The sequence below is a fragment of the Pleurodeles waltl genome, chromosome 11 (genome assembly GCF_031143425.1).
Source record: "Pleurodeles waltl isolate 20211129_DDA chromosome 11, aPleWal1.hap1.20221129, whole genome shotgun sequence".
NCBI classification, from domain to species: domain Eukaryota; kingdom Metazoa; phylum Chordata; class Amphibia; order Caudata; family Salamandridae; genus Pleurodeles; species Pleurodeles waltl.
Genome location: NC_090450.1, coordinates 41,230,837 through 41,257,282, shown reverse-complemented (window position 1 = coordinate 41,257,282; position 26,446 = coordinate 41,230,837). Strand labels below are relative to the sequence as shown.

The 26,446-nt window shown below is 42.8% G+C and overlaps 1 protein-coding gene across 1 annotated transcript in view; it reads left to right on the top strand.

Moving 5' to 3' along the window:
- LOC138265366 (dehydrogenase/reductase SDR family member 4-like) overlaps window positions 1–25,910 on the top strand; it is a 124,782-nt gene extending 98,872 nt beyond the window's left edge. The window contains exons 8-9 of the mRNA XM_069213010.1: window positions 5,381–5,436; window positions 18,078–25,910. Coding sequence (XP_069069111.1) covers window positions 5,381–5,436; window positions 18,078–18,192 — 171 coding nt within the window. The 3' untranslated portion in view covers window positions 18,193–25,910. The remainder of the gene's footprint in view (window positions 1–5,380; window positions 5,437–18,077) is intronic.
- The last annotated feature ends 536 nt before the right edge of the window (window positions 25,911–26,446 follow it).

Below are 26,446 nucleotides of genomic sequence, written 5' to 3'. Positions count from 1 at the left end.
AGTTTTGGCGCAGACCACAGCCACACCCAAGCATGCTGCAGGGAAAGCTTCTAGAAGGCCCTGGAAAGGGACCACACCCTGACTCACTCTGAAAACCTGCAGCAATACATTGCAAATGTACAGTATTTATAAGCACCTTATAAATTAATGTTTTGGATTGAATTCTGCAATGCAAAAGTTTAAACAATAACATATCATTACAATGCATAGATTACATTATCTTGAGAGTGTTTGGTTTTTCCATTCTAGACGCCCGTAGAGCGCGCACTGTCCTGGTGTTGACAATATCAGTACATGTCCTACCTTCTAAATACACTGCACCCTGCCCATGGTGTTGCCTTGGGCATGCCTTAGGGGTGACTTACATGTAGTAAAAGGGAAGGTTTGGGCCTGGTAGGTGAATACACTTTCCAGGTTGAATTGGCAGTGCAAGACTGTACACACAGATACTGCAATGACAAGTCTGAGACATGTTTACATGGCTACTCATGTGGGTGGCACAATCAGTGCTGAAGGCCCACTGGTAGCATTTGATTTACAGGCCTTGGGCATCAAATGCCCTGTTGGAAATGTTATTTCCCTATGGAGAAACAGGGACAAACTTTAAGTGTTCAAATGCACACATGCGTCAGCTTAAGCATGCAAAATTGTATGCCTGTTGTAATTCTGCATATGGAAATATTCATGCATTTGAGTACATAAAGTAATTACTGTTGTAGATGTATATGAGAGCATGTAATTCCTTAAGAATAACCAAAAAGTTGCACATATGCTGTACAGAAGTAACCTCACAGAAGGAAGCTACCAACATTTCTGTTCTAAACATTGGACAATCTTCCACTTCCAGAGTTCGCTCTAGACAGTAGATTAGAGACTAATTGTACAGTGAAGGCAAGGTGAGTGCATCCATTTTGATTTCAAGAAAATATGATGCCTGCTGCACGAGCCCTCCAATGGCTGCATTTTTGCACTATATCATGCTATCTTTGGATGATTTCAAGAAAATATGATCCCTGCTGCACGAGCCCTCCAATGGCTGCATTTTTGCACTATATCATGCTATCTTTGGATGATTAACAAATTGGCCTCGCTAGAAGCAGTTCACACTGAGTAAAAAAACTGTGTGAGGACATCAGCCACCCAAGCAGGTTACTTAGAAACCTTAGATAGAAACAAACTTTTGTTCTGGAGGTCATGGTTGCTTCTGATCAGCTGGTTTATAGTGGTAATGGTAGAGCTGATCAATATCCACACGTGGCAGTACCCACTAACATCCTGCCAATTCATCACTGCTACATCAATGTCTAATCCTCTTTCTAGCCCATTGTTTCTCATTGACAGCACTAGTCAGCTAGCCTGGATTACCTACAACCTACAACAAATTGTTCTCAAACCCACACATATTGCAGGACACACCTATATGTCATTTTCAGCAACCCAGACCTACTCACCTGCCAAAGGATTACTCCAGTCACATGGTCAGATGATGACCTGGCCACCTTGCAACACAACTGACCACCGGTAAACCCATCTTACCTGCAATTACATATCCACTTTGGAACAAGCTTAACTTGGAAAAACTAGAAACCCAGCTTACTTTCAACATAAATCTGGACACAATTATAGCATCTATGGATGGCTCCATGAAGCCTTCAATAGCTTAATCCAAAAGAAAGCATCTAAATGTGGCAAAAAAGTAGCCCATTGGGTGAATTCTGACCTAAAAATGATAAAACAACACATTGCATACCTGGCTCAAAATAAACATGCCTCAAGATAAAACACACTTACAAAGACATAACAGAATGTACACTCCACAATCAAAAATACAAAAACAAAACTACTATTCAAGTAGAATCTGCAACGCAAAATGCCCCAATTATGAATTTTATGAAATACTCACAGGTTTTCACAATCCAAAATACACTGAAGAAATCCTTCCCCTTTCCCACGATTTTTGTCACAAGCTGGCACATCATTATACAACTAAAGCAGACATGTTGGATTCTTATTTACCCACAAAAAAACACAAGAACACTAACTCATTTACAACAAACACCTTGGGTAGGTTTAAACAGCCTTTGCACTGCTTCAAAGAATTATCACTAACTGAATTTCTGGATCTTGTCAAAGCAAGCAGGACGGACAGATTCTCCTCTGACCCCTGGCCATCATAAATCTTCAAAACCATTTTCCCAACAACTTTAGAGGCCATTCCAGTCAGGACACTAAGCAACAACTCCCTCATTATAGGAGTTTTTCTAGAAGGCTTATAAAGGGCATACATACACATGTTGTTAAAGAAAGCAAACCTGGACTCTCAAGACCTCAACAATTACAGAGCTATAGCAAATTGACTATCCTTCGTCAGACTTATAGAAGAGCAGCATTCACCCAGATATCACAAAGCTCCCTACATTCCGACTTCCAACCAGTATTCTGTTCAGAAGATACACTAAATGAACCCTAAACTCTATCTGGGACAACCTTAAAAACACAGTAGATCGGAATGGGGTTGCTTCTTCTCCTGGACCTTTCAGCTACCTTAGACACAGTCGACCATGACTTACTCCTAATCCTAAAACTTGAGAAAGCAAGTCTAGATTGTATCGCTCTCTCTTAAATCTTGTCCTTCCTATGTAATTGAACAAATGTCTTTCTCCTCCAAACCTTACAGCATAAAAACAGGATTCCCTCAAGGCTCTATCATCTCATCACTTATTTTCAACATCTACATGAAATCTTTTCTGGAATTGTTCAATATTTTGGTTCACCTACTATATACTATGAAGACAACATGCAGACACTGTAAAGTCCAAACTCTTCAGCTGCCTCCAGGACGTTGTCTAATGGATGACATGGAGGGTGAATACATATATGCTTAAGATAACAATCTATTAGGCATGTAACAATAAATATATGTTTATGAATTACATGAATATCATAGCATGTAGGTGTCTGTATATGGATTTATGCTTATGTTCTATGATAATATATGGTCGTCAGAATATCTAAATATGATATTATATAAAACAAACACAGAAATCATACTGTCACTGTGATGTGACAAAAATGATATATCAAAACATCCAATGATAAAAAACTGAAACACATCACATGGAAAATTAAGAACACCATTATGTAAGGATAATAAGCAGTGGCTTTTATCCTAAAAACTAGTGAATAGCAAAAAATAGCACAAGTGAAATTACGTATGCGACTTCCATTAGCCAGAGGAAGTGGTAAAATACAGTGGAGCTCTGCTCCTTCCTTCAAGAACATCCAACCAAGAAAAGGAATACAATTTATGTTACAATAGAACAAGACTGTAAAACATTATACTGAAGGAGATTTTTTAATTTGTGCTCCACAGACAGAAAAATGTGCAATCATGTTTTAATTGTGCATAGAATAATACCTGCAAATTAATTTGAGGTCTACGTATGTCAACCTTGAAGGCTTTGATATGTTAAATAGAATGCATTTATGTTATTCACCACATCATGTCTCAGGTCTGCCATTGCTAGGCCTGTGTGTGCAGTTTCACTGACAATCTGACTTGACATTTAATAACTACTTGCCAAGCCTTCAATTCCCCTTTTCTTCAATATGTCACCCCCCAAGGTAGGCCCAAGGTAAGCCACAGGGCAGGGTGCTGTGTAAGTAAAAGGCAGGACATAAATTATACATTTTACATGCCATTGTAGTGGAAACCGCCCAAAGTTGTTTTTCATTAAGTGAAGCCTGCTCCTCTCATAGGCCAGCATTAGAGATTCCCTTACATGCTTAAGTGGACATTTCTGATCTGAGAGGAACAGACTTGCCATATTTGGTATGGTTGGAATGGTAGTAAGAAATCCTACCTACTGGTAAAGGTTGATTTTACATTAATATTTCAGAAATGGCACTTTTAGAAAGTAGGTATTACCCTGCACTTACTGCCAGCCATCTTTGTCTAATAACCTGTCTCCAATCAATGTCTGGTATGTGCTGGCTGACAGCTCCTCTGGTACATTCCATCTAGACAGCCATAAACACAGGGCACTCAGCTGCATCTGCATTCATCTGCAAACAGATGTTTTTTCCTGGGCAGGAAGGGTGAAGGGGCCCTCTCTGATACTTTAAAGGTCTGTGGCCTGTCCTCACACAAAGGACTGATAACCCCCCAAAGTGCTTCTGGCAGACAGGGCTGGGTTGAAAGGGGAACTTGTATGCTTCAAAGTCATTCTTTGACGTTTCCTCCACTTCAAGGGTACCTTTAGGTATATATACAGGGTCTGTGACCCTACTAAATCAGACACTTCTGGACCTACAAATTGACTCTTTCAGAGGGACTGTCTGCCTGCCCAAAGGACTCCTCTGGACTGCTTTATTAGAAGGACTGCTGGCCTGCTTGATGCCCTACTGGCTGCTGACCCTTGACTCTGCTGGGAGGACTCTGCCTTCCTCCTCAAGTGCTCTCCAAGGGCTTGGATTAAGCTTGCCTCCTGTTCTGAGGTCTCAGGGCTGTCAAAGACTTCACCAAAGAGAAGAAATTCCAGTGTGTTGTAAATTCGACGCAACACCTGCCAAAGTTGACGCAACACCTGCCGGATCAATGCAGCCCTATAGCCTCTCCTCAACGTGTTCTGGGTTTTCCATGGTTCGTCCCTGGGCGTCAAAGTATCCCTGCATCACAGTGAGCAGCCAAGACTGCACTTCTGGAAACTGATTCATCACCTTGCAGCGTGAAAAGAACAACGCATCGCCTTTGCCACACTTGACAAATCAATGAATTGCTTCACTTTTGGACACATCACCTCCTCTGTAGCCCCTCTGTGTAATTATTTTTGTTGAAGCCCAGGTACTGCGTGTTAAAAAGATACAGCCACTGATTCTTAAGAATTGAAACTCATCTAATCCTTTAAAAAGTAATATCTTGACTTGTGGATCTTGGATTTTTATCATTTTGGTATTATTTTAATTAGACAAATATCATCTAATTTCCAAAACTGGTGTGGAGTACTTTTTGTGGTGTTTTCACTGTGTTACTGTATGAGTTATTGCACAATGCTTTACACATTGCCTTCTAAGTTAAGCCTGCCTGCTCTGTGCCAAGCTACCAGAGCTTGAGCACAGCATAATTTAGGTTGTATTGTGACTTACCCTGACTAGGATTGTGGTTCCTACTTGGACATGGTGCATACCTCTGCCAAGAAGAGACCCAATTTCTAACAGTAAGTAAAACGTTATTTAAAGTAAGTAATTTCTAGTGCATTGTGTTCTCTATTTGCAAATAATGTATGATTATGGTTTGGTGTCAAAGCATTCTAGTTGATCACAATCAAAGATAATGCAACAAATTTAATGCAGGAATGTTTTCTGTGCCTTTTTTTAACAGCTTTGGTTTGATGAAAACACCTTGGAAACCCTTAAGCCAATACACGGAATTAGCAGGTAAACCTTCTTTACTTTGTCTGAACAGTCCTAGCTACCTCACATTTGAACCCTAGGGACCAGAGTCTCTAACTGTATTCTGGGGTAAAGTATTACTCCAGTATTACTACTTTTTGTACTACAAATGCAATTCACAAACCTAAGCTGATATCTCAGCCTCAGCAACTCTCCGATCTCTGCAGTGCAGGGATGTCCACCCCAGAACCAGCACTCTCCACACACATAGGTATAGGATTTTGTAGTATATGTCTGAAGGACCTGGGGGAGTGATAGGGACATTTTTAACACTCCAAACTGGGTGGAGTTAGTGAAAAATAAGAAGGAATTTATGGACGGACATGCTAAAAACATAAACCCACAAGAGTAAGACCATTGCTATTCACATAATTATTATTATTAGTAGAGTGCAACAGCTACTCAGTTAGTGTCCCGGTGCTGGCAGTTAGCCTGATCCGCTACTAACATGTGATTCCAGAAAGCAGACCCAAAGAGTCACGTTTTGAGATTACGCTTGAAGACCTGGATGTCCTCTGTAGCACAGCATTCTACTGATGTGCAGCCAGGTAGAAGTACGAGCTGCCACCCCACTTTTTCCTTCTAAATTGAGGAATCACCACATACAGGGAGTTAGAGGACTACAGTGACCTGGAAGGTTGGTAGGGAATAAATCTGTGGGACAGATACTGAGGGTAAATGCGATAGAAGGCTTTGTGTGCCAAGACCACCCCTTCTAACCTTACACATCCTTGATAGGCAGCCAGTGTAGTTCTTTCAGAAAAGGTTGTACATGGGCTCCCCTGGAGAGTCACAAAAGAATCCTAGCAGCAGCGCTCTAGGCCAGCTGTAGTCTCCTCAAGAGATAGGCCAGCAGACCCTGATAGAGCGAGTTTAAATAATCCAATCTTGAGGTGATCAGGGCCTGGATCACTGTTTTTGCTGCAGAAGAGGGAGAAGGTAGAGCAACTTTTTTAGCAGCTTTAAAAGTCCAGAATAGGAACCCACTATGCTAGCCACCTGGGGTCAAAAGATGTAGCACTATCAAATTTCACCCCCCCATTGCGAGCCATGGAGGTAGGGTCAGGAGACGGTGGGACATTATTTGGAAAAGGTCGTTGTCCTAGCTGGGTGGCTGGATCCCAAAGCGAAGGATTTTTTTGTTCCTGGTATTGCATTGAATGCAGTTATCGCTCATCCATTGGAACACTGCGGACATGCATGCCTTAAAATTGCTTTGTGCTTTAGGGGCATTTTTATCAAGGGTTAGGAGCAATTGTGTATCATCGCCATAAGACACAATTTGAACTCCAAATGATTACACCAAGATCTCCAGAGCAGTCATTTATACATTGGAAAATGTGGGGCACCTTGCAGGCCCCTTTGGAACCTCGAAGCCTAAGGATTTTGGTTCCGAGGTGAATGGACCATCCAGACAGAATAGGATCTGTCTGCCAAAAAAGAGCGGAACCAGGTCAGAGCGGAGTCGCAGATGCCTATGGCACAAAGACGATGTAGAAGTGTAATGTGCAAGACCGTGTCAAAAGCCACAGATAGATTGAGGAGAATCAGGGCCACCTGCTTCCCCTGATCCACTGCTACCTTAATCATCCTTTTGGGTTGCTAAAGTTGTTTTAAGTGGGAAGGGTATACCCAGACTTGGGTCCCATGCTCACTGTGCCACGGGATTCAAGCTTGCCTGGCTGATGAAGGGTGATACCCAGAAACCGGTCCCAGGATGCTTGTTTCTGGTCCAGGGAGGGCCTGGCTTGGCAGTTTGGGCTGGACTGTTCCCTTGAGGAACAGGGTCAAGACTGATTTGCATTTACCTGGGTCCAAACTGGGGTGGCATGGTGAGCAAAAGAACGATGGATTAAACCCAGATCTGTGACTGGAGGTGAGTGTTTGCATTGTTCAGCTCTCTGTCCATCATCCTTTTGTGTTTCTAAACCTTAATCATATCAGCCATCTCCAATAGGGTTGTCTCAGTACTGAAGCCCGGGCAAAATCCGGACTGAAAAGGGTGAGGTAACTTGCTCTGTTCTAAGTAGGCAGAAAATTGTTTATTAATGAGCTTCTCTAGTACCTTGGTGAAGGCTGGCAGCAGAGAGACTGATCCAAAGTTAGCAAGGTTAGATTTCTCTTCCGATGGCCTTTTCATGAGAGGGATGAGCTTGGACTGTTTCCAGCCACTGGGGACTGTGGCAGACCTAATTGACAGACGTTAGAGCTGATTTAATGGAGGGGTTTATTACCTCACTGTTGGAAACAAGAGTGTGAGGGGGGCAAGGGTCATCAGAGGACTCTGATTTACAAACTCTGAGAGCGCGAGCAAACTCCTGCATCAAAATAGGGGCAAATTCACATAGCACAAGACATGGGGCAGGTACAGCCCCCTGCTGTCTTAAAGGGCCACTGATACTCAGGGAGTCGGGTTCATGGGATGTAGGGAATAATGACAGATTTAATTTTAATGTCTAAGAAGTTCGAAAGTTGGGTGCAGAGCTTGAGTGAGGGTGTTAGTGGTTGTAGTAAGGCACCAGGATGAGTACATTTTTTAACAATTTTGAAAACCTCACCAGGGTTATTGTGTGAAGTACTGATTTGAGCTGTGAAAAAGTTAGATTGTGCTTCTAAATTTACTACAGCGGTAATAGTGTCAAAACAGGCTTAAATATATTCCAAACCAATACGTCAAGCACCACACAGGACCAACCACTGGTATTGCAACACAGTTACATAGAAAACCACAGAGGTCCGATCACTCGGAAAACACGACATGGAAATCTAGGACACTATAACCACCCTCTACTCCTACTTCAAGTTCATCACCGTAACCTGGCTCTATACCTCTTCCGCTCCTGACATCGCCAACACAACCCCTGCCCCATGTTACAAGATGATCCACCGAGACCACACAGACAGAAAAGGAGGAGGCATCACCATAATCCACAAGGACTCCATCAACTGACCACCTCGGATGATGCGACTTCCCACATCATGGAACACCTCCATTTCATGATCACACTGGGTAACCCTCGTCTACAGGCCCCAGACACAAATTTTGTAGCGCCATCCAGGACCTCATTGCACCCCTCGCTATTGAGTCCAACCACTACATCCTACTGTGCAACCTAATATTTCACCTAGAAGACCCAAATGACGCCAACACCATCTCACTCCTAGAAAACATGAGCATCATCGGCCTTTCCCAACTTGTCACCAGCCCCACCACCTGCACAAGTCACGCCCTCGACCTCATCTTCTCCACGACTGATGGAGCATCCTTCTCCCACACCACCGAGCTCGCCTGATCACACCACCACATTGTTCCTTTCTCAATCAATGTAAAACCTGCTTCCCGAGAGACACTCCCCATGCTCCCCAGATGCAGCTGGAGGAACTTCACTGCATCTGCTTGGACCACCGACCTTATGGACACCAGAAGGAAAACGCAAACACTCTTGTGCTCCAAGTTCAGAATTTCTCCAACTGAATCACCTTCGCCGCCAACACAGACGCTTCCCTCAAAAAGACCATTGCAAGCAAATGCACCTAGACCGTATCCTGGTATACCCCAGAACTCTTGACCATCAAAGTCACTTCAGGAAGCTCGAAAGGTACTGGCGCACCGACAAAATCCTAGTCAAACTTGATACCTTCAAAGTCACCTTCCACAAATACCACCAGAGACTCAGAACTGCCAAAAAAGAAGCACTCATCTCCTGCATAGAAATAAGCGCCAACCATGCCAGAAAACTCTTCAGCATCGTCAGAGAGTTCTCCCACCCCTCTGCCACCTAAAACTCTGTCGACCCTTCCCAATCACTATTCAACAGGCTATCAGACTTCTTCCACTACAAGATCATCTATATATACAACAACTTCGACCCCCAGCCCAACATCCTGAACCTCCACCGTACTCATATCATACGCTTCCCCCAACATACTCTCTGACTGGAAGCCACACTCCTCCATCATGTCATCCATACACTCCGGATCCCCCTCGGACCGCTGCCCACACCACATCTATAACCTTGGAAGTAAGGTCACTGGATCTGCCCTAATTAAAATCATCAACTCTTCTATTGCCACGGCCACCATCCCGACACCTGGAAGGACGCAGAGGTCAAGCCTCTCCTTGCCCGCAAAGGTGCAGGAAAAAGCCATCAATCGCCAGCTCACAGACTTCGTGGACCACAACAAACTGCTGGACACTTCCCAATCCGGATTCAGATCCAATCACAGAATAGAAACCGCCCTCATTGCCGCCACTGATGATATTAGATGACTCATTGATCAAGGAGGTTCTGCCGCCCTAGAACCATTTGTTTCCAAACCCAAAGACATATCCAGGGGTTCTCCTTCAGCCCCACCTTCTTCAAAACATACATGACACCCCTTGCTGACATCGCACACACACACGGGCTCAGCATCATCACCTACACCGATGACACCCAGCTGATTCTATCCCTCTCAGAGGACACCTCCCCCACTAAGACAAACTTCCACAACACCATGACCGACATCGCCATGTGGATGAGGACCAACTGTCTCAAGCTAAACTCAGACAAGACGGAAGTTCTTATCTTCAGAAACAGGTCCTCGCCCCTGGAATGTCTCATAGTTGTCACCCACCCTCGGACCCCCACCCACCTCCACCAGCCATGCACGCAACCTGGTAATCATCCTTGACACCCAACTCACCATGAAACAACAGATAAACACAGTCTCAGCTTCTTGCTTCAATATACTACGCATGCTCAGAAAAATATTCCAATAGATCCCGCAATCAGCCAGGAAAACAATTTCACAAGCCCTCATCACAAGCTGACTCAACTACAGTAACTCCCTCTAAGCTGGAGGTTCATAACTTCTCCTAAACGGCCTCCAGACTGCTCAGAACGCAGATGCCAGACTCGTCCTTGACCTCCGTAGAAGAACCAGCATAACCCCTCACCTCAGAGTGCTCCACTGGCTCCCCGTCTAGCAGAGATGTCTCTTCAAGCTCCTCACCCACACCTATAAGGCCCTCCACAACTAAGGTCCGGCCTAAGGTCTCTACAACTGCCTCCACTTCAACTCACCTACAAGAGAACTTTGCTCCACCTCCCTCACCCACCTCCCACGCATCCGACACAGACACACCAGAGGTCGATCTTTCTCCTATATCGCACCCAAGGCCTCTAACAACCTACCCCATCACTTATGAACCTGCCTTTCTCTGCAAGAGTTCAGGAAACAGCTCAAACCTGGCTGTTTGACCAACATCCCCTGGCAGCTACCCGCCCTAACCCTAAGCGCCTGGACACCCCCTGGGTTGAAAAGTCGCACTGTATAAGACACGATTGATTTAGTTGATTGATTGGGGTAAGGAATGAAACTAATTTTTTTGAATCATTTTAAGTTTTTTAAAATGTAATACACCGAATGAAGAAAAATTAACTTATAACTTAGCTGTAAAATATGTCATGCATTTAAATTAATTACTTACATTTCAATCAAGCTTAAAACATAGCTTAAAGCTAGTATTTATTACTTAAATTAATATTTTTGAATTCAATTATTTTATATTTTAATAAACATTTAATTTGAGGAGGTAATGTGTTTTAACTTTTCATTTTATTAGTTTAAATTTAATATAGCCTTAGAACCCGCCGTAGCGGGCTCTACCGGCTATTAAAGGCCCGCTCCCCGCGTTAAATGCCCGAGCCGAAGGCTGTTGCTGTGAACAAAGCGAACATTGGGATGTTGGTGCTGCGGGCTTTTACCGGCCAGTAAAAGCCCGCAGCACTCCATTGTTTTCAATGGAGCCCCAAGCATTCCAATGTTCTAATAATATTTATTTTATTCATTTTGGCACTTTTTTACATTCTCTCCCTAATTGGATGGCTTTTCTGTCTCACAAGACTGCTCCTTATTCAAAGATTTTCCTCCATATTCTTCTGTCTGCTATGCCCCAGTGCATTTCATTCCTGCACTGTTCTTATTTGTTGACATTTGTCCTTTCACTGCGTTGTAGGCATCAGGGAGCTATTTTTCTTGTTGAATTTTTCCACTGTTTGACTTTTAACATTGAGAACTATCCCCCTCCCCCTTTACTCTTTATGTGCTTTTCTCACTCTGCCACAACTTTAACTTACTCCTGCCCTTCCCTCTTTATCCATACCTCTCCTGCTTTTCCTCCCCCTAGTGCTCATCCCCAGCCTGTACGCTTTCTGCTCATCCTCACACTATCTCTCCCTTCCCCTTATCACTGCTTCCTTCCTTCCAGTCTGTCTGGTAATTGCTTCCTACCTGTAATCATCACCAGTGGTCACTGCCAGAGGAAAATTGAACCAATGCACTTTAGTTTTATGAAAAGTTTTACCAATGAGCCTGTGTAGAGCTATAACATATTTCATAAAAGCACAAATGTAGCAAAGGCAGCACAATGATGGACATTGGAATGCTGGAATGTTGGAATGTCGAAGGTTCCACGGAAGACAATGAAGTGCCTTGGGGCTAAAAATGGCTGGTAAAATTCCTGTTTGCCTTTCCGTTTATTCCCTGTTAAGTAAGAACATTCTACCATTCTACCCTCAGTGGGTAGAATATTCTAACCCTTCTGACTTGAGCTAACGCGGCTGTTAGTGGCCCTCTCTCTGGTTATTCAAGACCTCTAGCAACCGGTATAGCCCTCAGAAATGGGCTGTAAGACTATAAAATAACTCTGCTGACCTAGTGTTTGCCTTAGCTTTTTAGTTACTGGTCCTCAGCTGGGCCCTAGATATTGTTAATTCACTTCGTTCCTTGAGCTAAGTCTGTGGTTGGGCAGCATTAAAGAACATTTTTTGACATGTTTAAATTGATGGAGTTTTTTTGGGTGGAATATGCAGTAATGGTTCTTTTTAAAAATGATGCTTTTCAGGAGAATACAGAGTAAGGAAATTCACATTATGTAGTTAATGGCTTTTATGGAGGTGGTGGAGCCTGCAAATTAACAGGGAAAAAACACCCAGAGCCGAGCCAACAGTCTAGCTTGGGCCTAAGAGCCTTAACTCGAGCAGAGCCCACAACAACTTTGGTATGTAAATCCTGGAACAAACGGCATGCAAGAATGAGATAAAGTCTACTCGAAGTCAGTGACAGCAGCCGCAAATGTCAGGAGGAGGCAGGGGGACCGCCGTCTCCTTCCACCTTGCTTGTCACTCCTCTTCTGGTATCCCATCCTTCACTGCTGGGACACCAGCACAGGCTCCCCAGCAATCCTGGCGCTGTTTTCATGCTAAACCTAGCATAAAACATCATCAAAATTGGTGTGAGCAGCAGTGACGGCCACTCAGAAACAGCCCTGGGGTCTGTGCAATTTCTCCAGCCTGGCTGTTAAACACTGCCAGGCTGGAGGAACCTAAGTGCACATACATGTGTGGGCAAACACACAAGCACACTTAGGTACACTCTCCCTTCCCACCTGCCGTGGCCCAGCCCTGCCCCTCCCTGAACTTCTGGCTGAGCCAGCAAATGAAAAATAAAACAATATTAGAATATTGTTTTATTTTTCATCTCTTGGCTCTTGGCCATGGGGGTGGCGCTCCTCCCCCATTGCGGAGGAGCCTCCCCTGCTTGAAGTTCAAACAACTTTATTTTTTAACACCCCCAAGCATTTCATTTGAGAGCATTAGATTTCATCACTGCACTTAGTAGCATGTTTTTGACGTGATAGTTTTCAAGCATGAACATAAATACAATCATGCGCCTTGATCTTGCCTGATAAGAATGTTATATGTGATATAAGAGGCAAGTCAGTTCTCATATGTACCCTATATGTAGTCCAGATTGATAATATACATGGAGAAACATTAAAGTATATTAAAACATTGATAAGAGAGGTTTTTGTCTAATGCACTTGCTCCAATGGTGTATTTCGAGGCGATCTTGAATGTAGTGATAAATGAAAAAAGAAGCAGAGTGAAATGAGTTAATTGCCCATGACCACACAATTTGGTGTAGCAAAGAATGATCCCATGTTTCCTGGTTGTGCAAGTAAACTACTAGATACATTCCCTTTCTAACACAGCTGTCGGGCATTTTAGAATAGTAAATAAAAAATGTAAAAATGGCCACCTAGATATGCACACAAATGCTAACGAACATGCTACCGTCCTGGAATGGCTTTTATTAATAGAAAACCCATTCAAACATGCACATGAAGCTTTTGGGTGCATTTGTTGTGACACACTGGCAGCCATTTTGGCATTAGCTAATGCTAGCCTAGGCCGGCATAGCTAGCCCAACTGGCCCAAACTAGCATAGACAATAGCTCAGCCTTTTACTGCTGAGACCTGTTGGCTTTGACAGTGCTTGTATGCAAGGTCAACATGCACAAGCAAGTGATTTAGCCCAGGGGCAGCTCCTCCATTAGGGCAGAGGAGCATCACCCTTCCCCCCCTCGGTAGCAGCGGCAGCTGCAAAACCTTTTCAAGAAAACTATAATAAGCAGTGTTTATTATCGTTTTCCTGAAAAGGGGCGGGCATTGGGGTGACAAGCAGTTGAGGGGAGTGCTCAGAGCACTGCCTGAGGAGTGCATGTGTATTTGGCCGGTGCAGTAGGCTCTCTCCATCTCAGCAACGCAGCTAGGCTCTCAGCCAATCCTGAGGCTTCTTTGAGCAGCCTCAGGATTGGCCGCAGGGCAGGCTGGGAGCCTGTGCCTGCCTGGCCCCGGGACGAAGCAGAGGAGTGGCACGACACAGCACGGCAGGTCAGCAGAAAAGGTAAGTGTTTTTAAACAAAATGTTTTATATAATGTGCAATAGTTGTTTGAAGCAGTAGAGGTTTTTTCATCCCCAGGTAGGGAAACTTTTGCATGGTGTACCCCTACATTTTTGCCCTATCAGTTTTTGTTGCTAACAAATAGTAAATTTACATTTTGGAGGCTGAGAGGAAGAGGGTTAGTTTCTACTTAATGTGCATTCCTCTCCCACAGGGTGTGGACGTGCCCGGGCAGAGCCCTGGCAAAGACAGACCTGTCTAAGCCTATCAGAGCCTGGAGGAGGCTGGGCTGGGCCACTCCCCAGCCCCTTAATTTGTTTCATAGACAAGTCTGTGATGCATTTTTACAATGTGAAAGAGAAAATCGACACAAGGGATTTGTTGTAGTGGGGCAACCCCATCAACGGCAAACTTTCTAACAACTCCAATGGATTTCGTTATTAATGAAATTGTGAGGGTGGGGGAAAGACTACAACCAACCAGCATGCAACTCAACAGTTTATTGCCGTCTCTAAAACATCTGCTGACTCAGTGAGACTTTGGCTGACCTGGGGGCTGTAGGAGCAAATAGTGTTATTAATTCTACAAGTCTAGTCTGCATGCATCACTGAGTAAAAGCCTATGCCAATCTTAATGGAAACTATTTAGCATACAGTTGTGAAAAAGAGCAGGGTAATAATCTAGGGGGCCTATGTCATTTTAGACAAGGCTAAGAATTGTGTTCTAATAGACTAACATTTAGGTGGGTTGAACCCCTGAAAACCCAAAATTCAATGAAGAACTGTAACCTATGGTATAGGTTAGTCATAAGTAGCATGTAAATCCAAAGTTAGGTTCCAATTTAGTTATAGTGAGCACAAAAGTCCATAAATCATCATATTACAGGGATATAATTTATTAATCTTGTGGACCTTGGTGCTCTTTAAATATTGTTATAGTGCTTAGCGAGAATTTGTAGATAGTAACTAGTTGACACTTGTTTCTCCCCATGCGGCCACATGCCTGGGCATTTTCAAGGCTGTGTGTATATTTTCAAGAAACCCACAAGTGAATTAAATAATAAAGTAAGGTATTGATATACGTAAATGATAGTTAAGAAAAACAGAATAAACATTAATTGCAGGTTGCGTCATTAGGGCACATTTGATGCATTCAATGGTCCCATAAAATAATACATAGTAAAATAATTAGCAATGATAGGCATGAATCATAAACATAACATAAAGGACAAACAAAAAGGACAAACAGAAAAACAGAAAAACAAAAGATATCATTCGTCTGATTATGATTCGCATAAGGAGTCTTTTGGTTTCATGTGTGCAAAGCAATACTGTCAGCAGATGTTTGACAAAATGGTTGAGCACTGCACACTGGTGAGCAAACAACAAGAGGACAACATGATTAAGTAAAGCAACAGTGCTAGCATGCTTGTGAACGTGCATGTGGAGCCACAATAGTCATGTGTAATAAGCATCATTAATGAGTATTGATTTAGCTCAATAGTACTTGTTATACATGGCTTGGCACACCAGTGCTGCTCTGGTAAGAACCGGCCAGGGCAGGACATATGGCAAGCATGCATGGAAATAAACATGCTAACTGTTACTTGAAATGTTTGCCTACAGATAAGTCAAAGACACTTATTAATTCAGGTCGTCAGAATCGGTCTAGAAGAAATAGTACAAATGAATTACTAAATAAAAAGTGTGGGATAGGTCACACATAAAAAGATGAGCATGGAGAGAGAATACCTTAATGAGAAAGTTAAATCAGATTGTCCAAGTAGAGTCGTCTGTGGAGAGATTAGAACATCATTATTGTTATATGGGCTTCATACTTAAGGCAAAGCCTATACCAGAGTTGTGTCTAAAAAGAGAGTGGAGGTACATCCTTACCTCCAAGGGTCCTGAATAGGTCCATAGCTAATGCAGTCCTAGACGGGGATGTGGTGCGTCATCCTAGTCGGGGATGTGGGAGCACCCTGCTTAGAAAATCTGATTTAACTTCCACACCCCATGTTTCTGTTTCTGAAGGTAATGGAACCACATGCTGTGTTTTACTAGACTTCTCCTACCACCCCAGAAAACCTGGGAGTTAGAAACATTTTCAACTTCAGGACCTAAGGAGGACCATGACCAAACTGCAAAGCTGATCAGCGCCCAAAGTGTGTTGATGTTGGGCTAAAGATTTACTTTTCTGCTGCTTGGAGCTTCTCCGCAGCAGAAAATCCAATTCAGCTGGTCCTTGTAGAGAAGGTATCCAGCCTTGTGAGCCTCCTTTGGAAACAGCCTGCAGCGTTGTCCAGCTGAAGTATTCTTATCTCCTAAAAAATTACTAACTGTGAACATGGAAAATTTAGAAATCATGACCAGGCAAAGGCTCCAAAAGTAGCCGGCAAGTGAGAATACTTTGCTGGGCATGAAAGTTGAATCTCTCCTGTCCTGAGCTTCCCTCAAAATCAATGGTTTCACTGGGACCGTGTCTAACAGCTATCTGACCTCGTAGAGCCCTCTTGGGCTAAAGCCTCCAGATTTGCCGCACTGAAGATTTTGGACTTCCATTTTTTTGGAGTAAGGGCCTGAGTTAGAGTTTGCGGATGGGTTACTCCATCACAAACATGACGGATATTCCGTCCGCTGTGTTATGATGTCCGTAGGATATAATGGCATCGTAATATGGCAGAAGGGATACCTTTCACGTTTGTGATGGAGTGACCCATCCACCAAACTGTAAACGAGGCCCTAAGTTCCAAGGTAAAACCTCCAACCAGAGCAAGCCTGGTTCTTACATCTGACCTGCGTTCCACCAAAATCAGCTGCCAATCATCCCTAGTTCTTGTCTACCATGACAAGTTCATCATGGCTGTTACTTAACACTTTTTAGAGCTATTTTGATTTAAAACCTTTTTTAATTAAAAAGCTAATTTTCTCAAGTTCCCCTTATTGGATTTTTGTAATTTTGGTGTCATCCTATTTATTAAAATGTACTCTATTTTTCTAGTTTGATTTGGGATATTTATTGCATTGTGTCTTGACTTTAGCACTGTTTTGGTACTGCTTACATACTTTACACATTGCCCTAAGTGAAGCTTGTCTGCCCTGTGCATTAGCTTCCTGGTAGTTGAGCGCAAGTTAATTGAGGTGAACAGGTTAATTTAGAGACTCCTATGGTTCACTCTGATGGAGATTGTGGCTGTTGCTTGAGAAGAGCTCACACACCCCCTCCACCAACAGCTCAATTTCTCACACTTCTACACTGCTACATTCAGAGAGACATCCTTTGTAATACAGTCAAGGTCAATTCAACTTACATTTTGACTTCCACCAGCTTATCAAGCCCTTATGAAATGTCTTACAGTATAGTGGTCCATAGTCTTTGTGACAGAAAGGAGGTACATATCTGCCTTCCACTCCACAGAATTAATTTTCTCCAACCTATCTTTCATGGATTCGAAGCTTGCCCGTGTTCATTCCTGTCCTGAATCTTTCACTTATCTGCTTTTCTTTGGCTTTGAAATTTCATACATCTCTTTGTGACCCATTTAACTACTTTTGCGATTTTTATGAGATGTGCCAAGTACCTAAATGAACAAATAATAATACTCTTTTATGATACTCCAATAGATATGTTGTGATAAATAAATAATAATTTTAAGTAACAGTCGACAATTGCGTTGAAAAAAAGTGTTCTTTCTTTTTATAAAAGCATTTTAGTAAGACGAAGGCAAGTCATAATATTTGAAAATCTGAATCAAAGTTTTGTGTGCTCTATCTTGACATAAACACCAAGTCAGAGCACAATATAATAGGATTTTCAAGCAGTAACAGGAAAAAAGAAAATCAGATTTTTGGAATTGGCTACCTTTTAATAATTCTAGTTTTCTTTGTGTCCTCAGAGCTGGAGAGCCAGAAGAATGTGCCGGGATGGTGTCTTTTCTCCTTTCATCGGATGCCTCCTATGTCACCGGAGAGATATTTGTGGTGGGGGGAGGGTTTAGGACAAGGATCTGAAACTGAAATGTATGCATTCCCTTATTATTATCGCCCGCATAAGGAAATAATTAAACATGAATAAGTGTCAATACATCAGGTATCATCAAGGCTTTACACAACCTAGATTTAGCTTCAAACAAATGTCAATACTCTGCAGACAGAGACATGCTCTTCAATCACTGCTCTGGCCCACTTAACTGATGCCATCACAAAGAAAAGGTTCAATTGAGCAAAGGATGACAGTGTTCAAATTAGGTCACCAGTATCAAAAATATAATTCACATTGAAACTGCATGTTCCCTGGCATGTGGGGCTGTAGATACACATGCTTTGCATGAGTCCTACATCTAGTGTTGAGCTCCAAGTGTGAGAAGTTGTTTTTCTTTGAAGAATGTTTTCGAGTTACAAGATCGAGTGACTCTTTCTCTTGGTGATAGTGCGCATAGTCATTGAGTCCTTTGTTAGATTGTTTTCTCTCCTCTGTTGGGTTCGGACGTGTTTCCTCTCGCTCCTGTACATCTCGGTTCAGTTTCTTTCAAACTTTACTTTCTATCTTTCTTTAGATGATGGAATCGTTTTCGATTGTGCATTTCCACACTTTAATCAATCAATCTGATTTTCATCTTCATGGTCAGTTCTGTGCCATTAGGGGCGTCTGCGCCCGTTTTGGGCCTACTTCACCAACTGCTGTAGAAAAATGCTAGGCTAATAATACAAATTTGGTTTAGGTTCTGTCCTCGATGCCACTCCAAGTTTCTGTACACTGATCAAGACTTCGGGGGTCATTACGACCTCGGCGGTCTTTGAAAAAGACCGCAGAGGCCGCGGGAGACAGAATACCGCCATTGCCGGCGGTATTCCTGTCTCCCTATTATGACGTTTCCGCTGGGCCAGCGGACGGTAACAGTGTTACCGTGACGGAAATGTCACATCAACATTGCAGCCGGCTCGTAATAGAGCCGGCGGCAATGCTGATGTGCAGCGGGTGCAGTAGCACCCGTCGCGCATTTCACTGCCCGAAAGTGAAATGCGCGACAGGGCTATGCCTGGGGGCCCCTGCACTGCCCATGCCAAGTGCATGGGCAGTGCAGGGGCCCCCAGGGGCACCCCAAGTCCCCTTACTGCCAGCCTTTCAATGGCGGTGTTTACCGTCACGGACAGGCTGGCGGTCGGGGACTCATAATCCCCAGGGCAGCGGTGATTGCACCGCTGCCCTGGGGAATATGACCGCCAGGCGGAAACCTGGCGGGAAAGTGGAGGGGCCGGCGGTATGGCCGTGGCTTTTCCGCCACGGTCATGATTGCTGGTGGAACACCGCCAGCCTGTTGGCGGTGTTACCGCCAACTTACCGCCGCCCGCCAGGGTCGTAATGACCCCCTCAGTCTGTAACTCATGCTTGTTCCCGGGACATAAGGAAAAAACCTGTGATGCCTGTAGGTCTTTTCAATCCAAAAAGACCCTCGGGGACTGAAGAGCACTTTGGTTACAAATAGTCTGGAAGGCAACGGACGCCACTCCTGACATCTTTAAAGAGGAACATGCACAAGAAGAAGTTGGACACCTGGCAGCCCTTTCGATCCGAGAGTCCAAGTCTGACCAAGCTTCTGTCATCGAGAGCCAGTTGATTCAAGCAGCGCAGTACCTGAGTACACCAGCCCATTCTCAGCACGCAAAGATTTTAAAAAAGACTTCCAAGTTGGCCATCAGTCCACCACTGCCTTTGGGCCATGGTAGAATCTGAAAAATACATTTGGACGCCCCACCTTCCGGTTTAGCACCAAAATTCATGAGGACCAAGATGCCCTCAGCAGCAACCAAAGAGTCAATGCTATCCCAATCTTCATCGGGATTGAGTCGAACTTTTGAATTGACCACCTTGGCGTCAAAAAAGCAACCATCAACATTAGCTTTGGAGCCGACACGTACTTCAGTACCAAAAATTTCAGAACTGAAAAGTATGCTTGGCAAAGACCCTACAGTATCAACTGAAGAGACTTCTCCTGTGGAGCCTATTTTGGAAGTCATGGGAGCTCCCCAGTGCAAAATTCATATATAAAAAAGAATGGGGAAAATAATTGCTTCTCTTTCGTTCCAGTTAAAAGAAGACTTACTTTCCAAGAAACATTGGACACTGTTCCTCCCAAGAAAGTCTCCAAAGAAAAAGACAAGGCTTCAGACCAACCTCCACCTTCTCTACCTCACTCTCCTGTAATTCCTCCTACTCCACCACCACCACAATCTCCTACATCTTTTATACAACCACAGTTCTGTCCACAAGGGATATCATCACCTCATAGGGATGACTTAGCTGATCTTCCACAAGATGTAGATCCATGGGATCTATACAATCCAGATCCCATTCTCCCTAATGACCCTGACCTTTATCCGGCACGGCCTTCACCACCTGGGGATACAACAGCATACAATCAAGTTATTGCAAGGGCAGTAGCATATCATAATGAGCAGATGCATACAGACCCAATTGAAGAGGCTTTCCTCTTCGACACTTCAACCAGCACTCATAAAGAGAGTCAGTTTCTACCCATGCTAACAGGTATGCTCAGACATGCCACAGACATATTCAAAGAACCAATTATGCCAAGGATCATTAAACTAAGGGTAGATAAAAATTATGAAGCTTCACCCTCAGATCCAACGTTTATAAAAACACAACTACCACCAGATTCCATAGTGGTAAGTGCGGCATCAAAGCATGCTAATAGCTAGTCTACAGGGGATGCTCCTCCTCTAAATAATGAGAGTAAAAAATGGGACTCAGCAGGCAAACGGTAGCTGCTGAAGCTGCAAATCACTGGAAAATAGCAAATTTTCAGGAACTCTTGGAGTGGTATGACAGAGCCCACTGGGACGAGATGAAAGAACTATACCAGTATCTTCCACAAGAACACCAAAAAAGGGGGCAGAATATAGTTGCAGAAGGGCAGGCCATCTCAAATAACTTAATCAGATGTGCCATTGATGCAGCCAATACAGCAGCACGTGGCGTGAACACTAGTGTTTTTATAAGAAGACATGCTTGGTTGAAGTGCTCAGGCTTCAAGCCAGTAATAGAACAAGCAGTCCTCAACACACCTTTTGATAAGGAACATTTATTTGTAGAGGTTGATACCACTATTGATAAGCTGAAACTGCTAAAGCTATACTGTTAGCCTTACTAACTACACCAACTAGGGGTAATTTCCATAGGCCACAATTTAGGGGTGGTTTCAAAACATCAGCCACCAAGCCTTCCACCTCACAAAATAAACAAGGGACAAACCCTTACAACAGGGGTTCCTTAAGAGGATCGTATAGAGGCTCGAATAACAGAGGGAGAGGTAAAGAGTCTACCTCTAGAGGCTCTCCCTCCAATACAAAACAGTGAGTTCTTACAAGTTCCTTCAGCACATACATCTCCAGTGGGGGGAAGGTTGGCAGTTTTTATCCCCAGTGGTTCAATATCACCACAGATCAATGGGTTATATCAATTATCCAATATGGTTATTGTCTAGAACTCATTTCCACTCCACCAAATATTCCTCCTCATGTTCACAAGCTGTCACACGACCATCTCATTCTCTTAAAAGAAGAGGTAAAGTCCTTTCTTCTAAGAGGGGCTGTAGAACCAATTCTTCTATCTCAACAAGGGTTAGGAGTATATTCACTTTACTTCCCTATGCCAAAGAAAGACGGTTCCTGAAGACCAATTCTTGATCTCAGGCCTCTCAACCTATACATACTTTCAGAGCAATTTCATATGGAAACTCTGCAAGATGTTATTCCCCTATTACAGAAAGGGGATTACATGACAGCATTAGATCTCAAAGATGCTTATTTCCAAATTCCATACATCCAGCACATTGCAAATATCTCAGATTTGTCATTGTGGGAAAGCATTATCAATTCAAAGTTCTACCATTCAGGGTAACAACCGCTCCCAGGATTTTCACAAAATGCTGATCTGTAGTAGATGCATTTCTCAAAAGGCAACACATTTTCCCATACTTGGACGACTGGCTCATAAAAGCAAATACCATTCAAAAATGTCAGGAACATACTTAGTACACAGTAAATCTTCTACACACTTTGGGATTTATAATAAGCTACCTAAAATCCCATCTTCAAACCTCACAGCTACAGCCTTATCTGGGAGCAATTCTCAATACTCACTCAGGATTGGCATATCCAAACCCATCAAGTATTCAGGCTTTTCAAAAATCTTCTGGCTCAATTATAGGAGAATCATACTTGCCTAATGAAAGTAGTGATGCAACTATTAGGGATGACGGCCTCATACATTGCCATCATTCCTTATGCAAGACTACACATGCGTCCAGTACAGCAGTTTCTGTCTCATCAGTGGTCTCAGTCACAGGGTCATCTTCAGGATCTAGTGTTGTTGGACCATCAGACTCACCACTCCCTGAAATGGTAAAATTCCACCAACCTTTCAAAAGAGTGGCCCTTTCAAGATCCTGTGCCTCATATCACTCTCACAACAGACGCATCAAAGATGGGTTGGGGAGCGCACTTCAACAATCTTACAATACAAGGAAAATAGGATCCCATTCAATAAACTTATCGCATCAACTATTTGAAGTTGCTAGCAGTCCTCATAGCACTTAAAGTATTTCTGACACAAATATCACAAAGTGGTTCTAGTCTGTACAGAAAACATGACAACTATGTATTATCTTCAGAAACAGGGGGCACACACTCATCTCAATTGTCCCTTCTTGTTCAGACAATTTGGAAGTGGGTGATTCACAATCACATTCAGTTACTGGCAGAATATCTCCCGCGAATGGACAATTAGTTTGTTGACCTATTAAGCAGGATGCAGCAACAAGCCCACAAATGAGAAATTAACTCACAAGTACTTCACCAATACTTTCGCCTCTGGGAACACCAGAAATAGATCTCTTCATCACCACAGAAAGCTCAAAATGCTAAAACATCGCATCCAGATACCCACACCCTCAGTCCAAGGGCAATGCTCTATGGATGAATTGATCAGGGATATTTGCTTGCGCTTTTCTGCCTCTCCAACTCATTGCTATTCTGGTTCTCAAACTGAGACAAACATCACTCACCACGATCCTTGTAGCTCCCACATGGGCACGTCAACCTTGATACACAACACTATTGGATATGTCTGTGGTTCCCCAAAACAAACCTCCCAACAGACTGGACCTTTTGACTCAAAAGACAGGTCAAATCAGACATCCAGACCCCAAATCACCCAATCTTGCGATATGGCTCCTGAAGTCTTAGATTTTGGGTATTTACAACTTCCCCCTGAATGTATGGACATTCTTAGGGAGGCATGTAAACCTACAACTAGACCGTGTTATGCTGCAAAATGGAACATTTTGTATGCTACTGTCAACCTAAGCACATTGATCCACTGAAAGCATCAGTACAAGACATTGTTTGTTATCTGCTACATTTACAAAAGGCAAATTTAGCATGTTCATCTATTAGACTACATTTAGCAGCTATAGCTGCTTACCTTTAAAGCAGACAACTTATTTCTTTGTTAAGGATTCCTGTAATTAAGGCATTCATGGAAGAACTTAAAAGAGTTATTCCACCCAGCGTTCCTTCAGCCCCAGTATGGATCCTTAACATTGTCCTTACTAGACTCATGGGTCCACCATTTGAACCCATGCACTCCTGTTCCTTGCAATTTCTTTCATGGAAAGTTGCCTTTTTGGTAGCTATCACTTATCTATGACATGTAAGTGAGATACAAGCTTTCACTTTAAAGAAACCTTTTATCCAAGTACATAAAAATAGAGTAATCCTTAGGACAAACCCTAAATTTCTCCCTAAATTAGTTTCACCATTTCACATTAACCAACCAGTTGAACTACCTGTATTTTCCCACAACAAGTCTCAGTTGCTGAAAAAGCTCTGCACAGACTAGATGTTAAATGAGCTCTTATGTATTACATTGACAGGACTAACATGTTAGAAAATCTAAACAACTGTTTGTAGCATTTCCAATGCCAGACATCCCATTTATAAAAATGGAATAGCTGTATAGATAGTCAAGTGTATTCAAATGTGTTATCTCAAAGCTAAAAGACAATTACCAACATATCCTAAAGCACACTCTACCAGGGAAAAAGGTGCTTCCTTGGCTTTTTTAGGAAACATTCCAATAGCAGATATTTGTAAAGCTGCTACTTGGTCTACACCACACACATTTACTAAACACTATTGTGTAGATGTTTTAGATCGCCAACAAGCAAATGTTGGCCAGGCAATGCTGAGGACACATTTTCAAGCTAATCCAACTCCTACAGGCTAACCACAGCTTAATTGGAGGGGACGGCTTTACAGTCTATGCAAAGCATGTGTACCTACAGCCACACATGCCATCGAATGGAAAATGTTACTTACCTAGTAGACATCTGTTCGTGGCATGTAGTGGTGTAGATTCACATGCGCCTTCTCTCCTCCCAGGAAGCCTGTAGTTGTTATAGTAAAAAATATTGTACATATGTTTATACACTGCATGGACATCCTTTTTTTAATTACTATCTATAAATACGCTCTTTACCTCACCCGCCTGAGGGAAAACAATATAACAAAGGACTCGATGTGCATGCGCACTATCACCAAGAGGAGGAGTCACTCGATCTCATGACTTGAAAACATTCTTCAAGGAAAAACAACTTATGACACTCTACCCCAACACTAGATGGCAGATTTATGCAAAGCATGTGAATCTACAGCACTACATCCCACGAACTGATGTCTACTGCGTAAGTAACTTTTTTCTTCTACTCAGAGCCAACAATGGCATTAAGTAAGTGAGTTAGTAATCAAGGATTAGTATTTAAGTGTAACCCAATTTACTGTCAATTACAAATGATTATTGCTTGTTACTAACTCCCATCCGCCTCATCTTCCTCCACCTGGCTTATTCCATCTAGCTGCTGCCTATATTCTAGGACACTTCAACCAGCAGACAGAGAGGGAACATCTACAGCTTGCACATCCTACCTTGCAAGCAGCACCACAAAGATCCGTGGAGACTAGCAGCCCCCAGAGCCAGTGTGAATGTGAAGCACTGAAAGAGTTCAGGTTAGGCAAACAAAACTTAAAAGCCAGTGACTTAAAAGGTGCATTCAACATGGCGCACATCACTGTACTCTGACCTATAGCAATGGTAGGAAAAGATGGAAGAAAACGACCAGAAGGCTCTGCTCCGTTTGTAACATTGTTATTGGTCGGTTCTGGGAGTGAAAGCAAATAGGCTACAAAACTTTCATTAAGCTAGCTCCCACCACTTTAATTATTTCTCGCCTAAACTTTTACTGCAACCTGCAGGACTGAAAGTAGCAGCAAATTAGTGGCTACTTTCTGCTTGAGTGTCTTTGCAGAAAAAAAGACACTGATTCACATAAATACCAATAGACCCGCTTCAGACGGGAGACTCCAGATTGGAAAAACAAAAATAAAAAAGGGTTCTCCCGGTTGAAATTGCCTCCGCTTCAATATGTGAATAATATGTATAAAGGACAAACTCTGCATAGTAGTGGCAAGAGTACGAATAAACAGTTGGTCAGACTAAAACGTGTATGTAAGAGAAGGGCAGAGACAAGATTCATTTATACTGAGAAACACTGAAAAGGCTTATCTTGCTTAGGTACCATGAAGCTTATATTATGAGTAGCTATTTCTGTTTTTTCTTGACAGAGAGCAATAAAATGCAAGGAATGAAAGATTGCATCAGTGTTCTTTACTGGTCTACTTGTGATGAACCGTTATCAACTTGGTTTTGCTAACCAGAAGTGCTAGAGGGTAGGATGCAATGTAGAAGCCAGTAACGTCATGTGACAGATTCCTTTAATTGCACCAGTTGATAAGCATTGTACCAATATAATTCGGGTTAATCTTGAGTCAGGTTTTACAACAATTTTCTTAATTTTATTAGAAGCATCTACTGTGTATGGCGAATTTCCTTGCCTAATATCACTTCATAACCATATGGGGCCGAATGACAAAGGCAGTGGTTCTTAACCTTTTGTCTTCTGTGAGACCCAGTGATTGAGTATTGGAACGCGGGGCCTCCTACCTAAGATATTTCTCTGGTGTAAACCTCAAAACATTACACAAAAACAAGTGTGCCTCAAAGAAATACAAAAATTATGAAATATTTAATTCACAAACGAAAACATGCAAAAAATATGTATATATTCGAAAGGTTGTACCAGTTTGTAATTTTTTTTTTAGTCCAGTGTATGATTTCTTTTAGTGG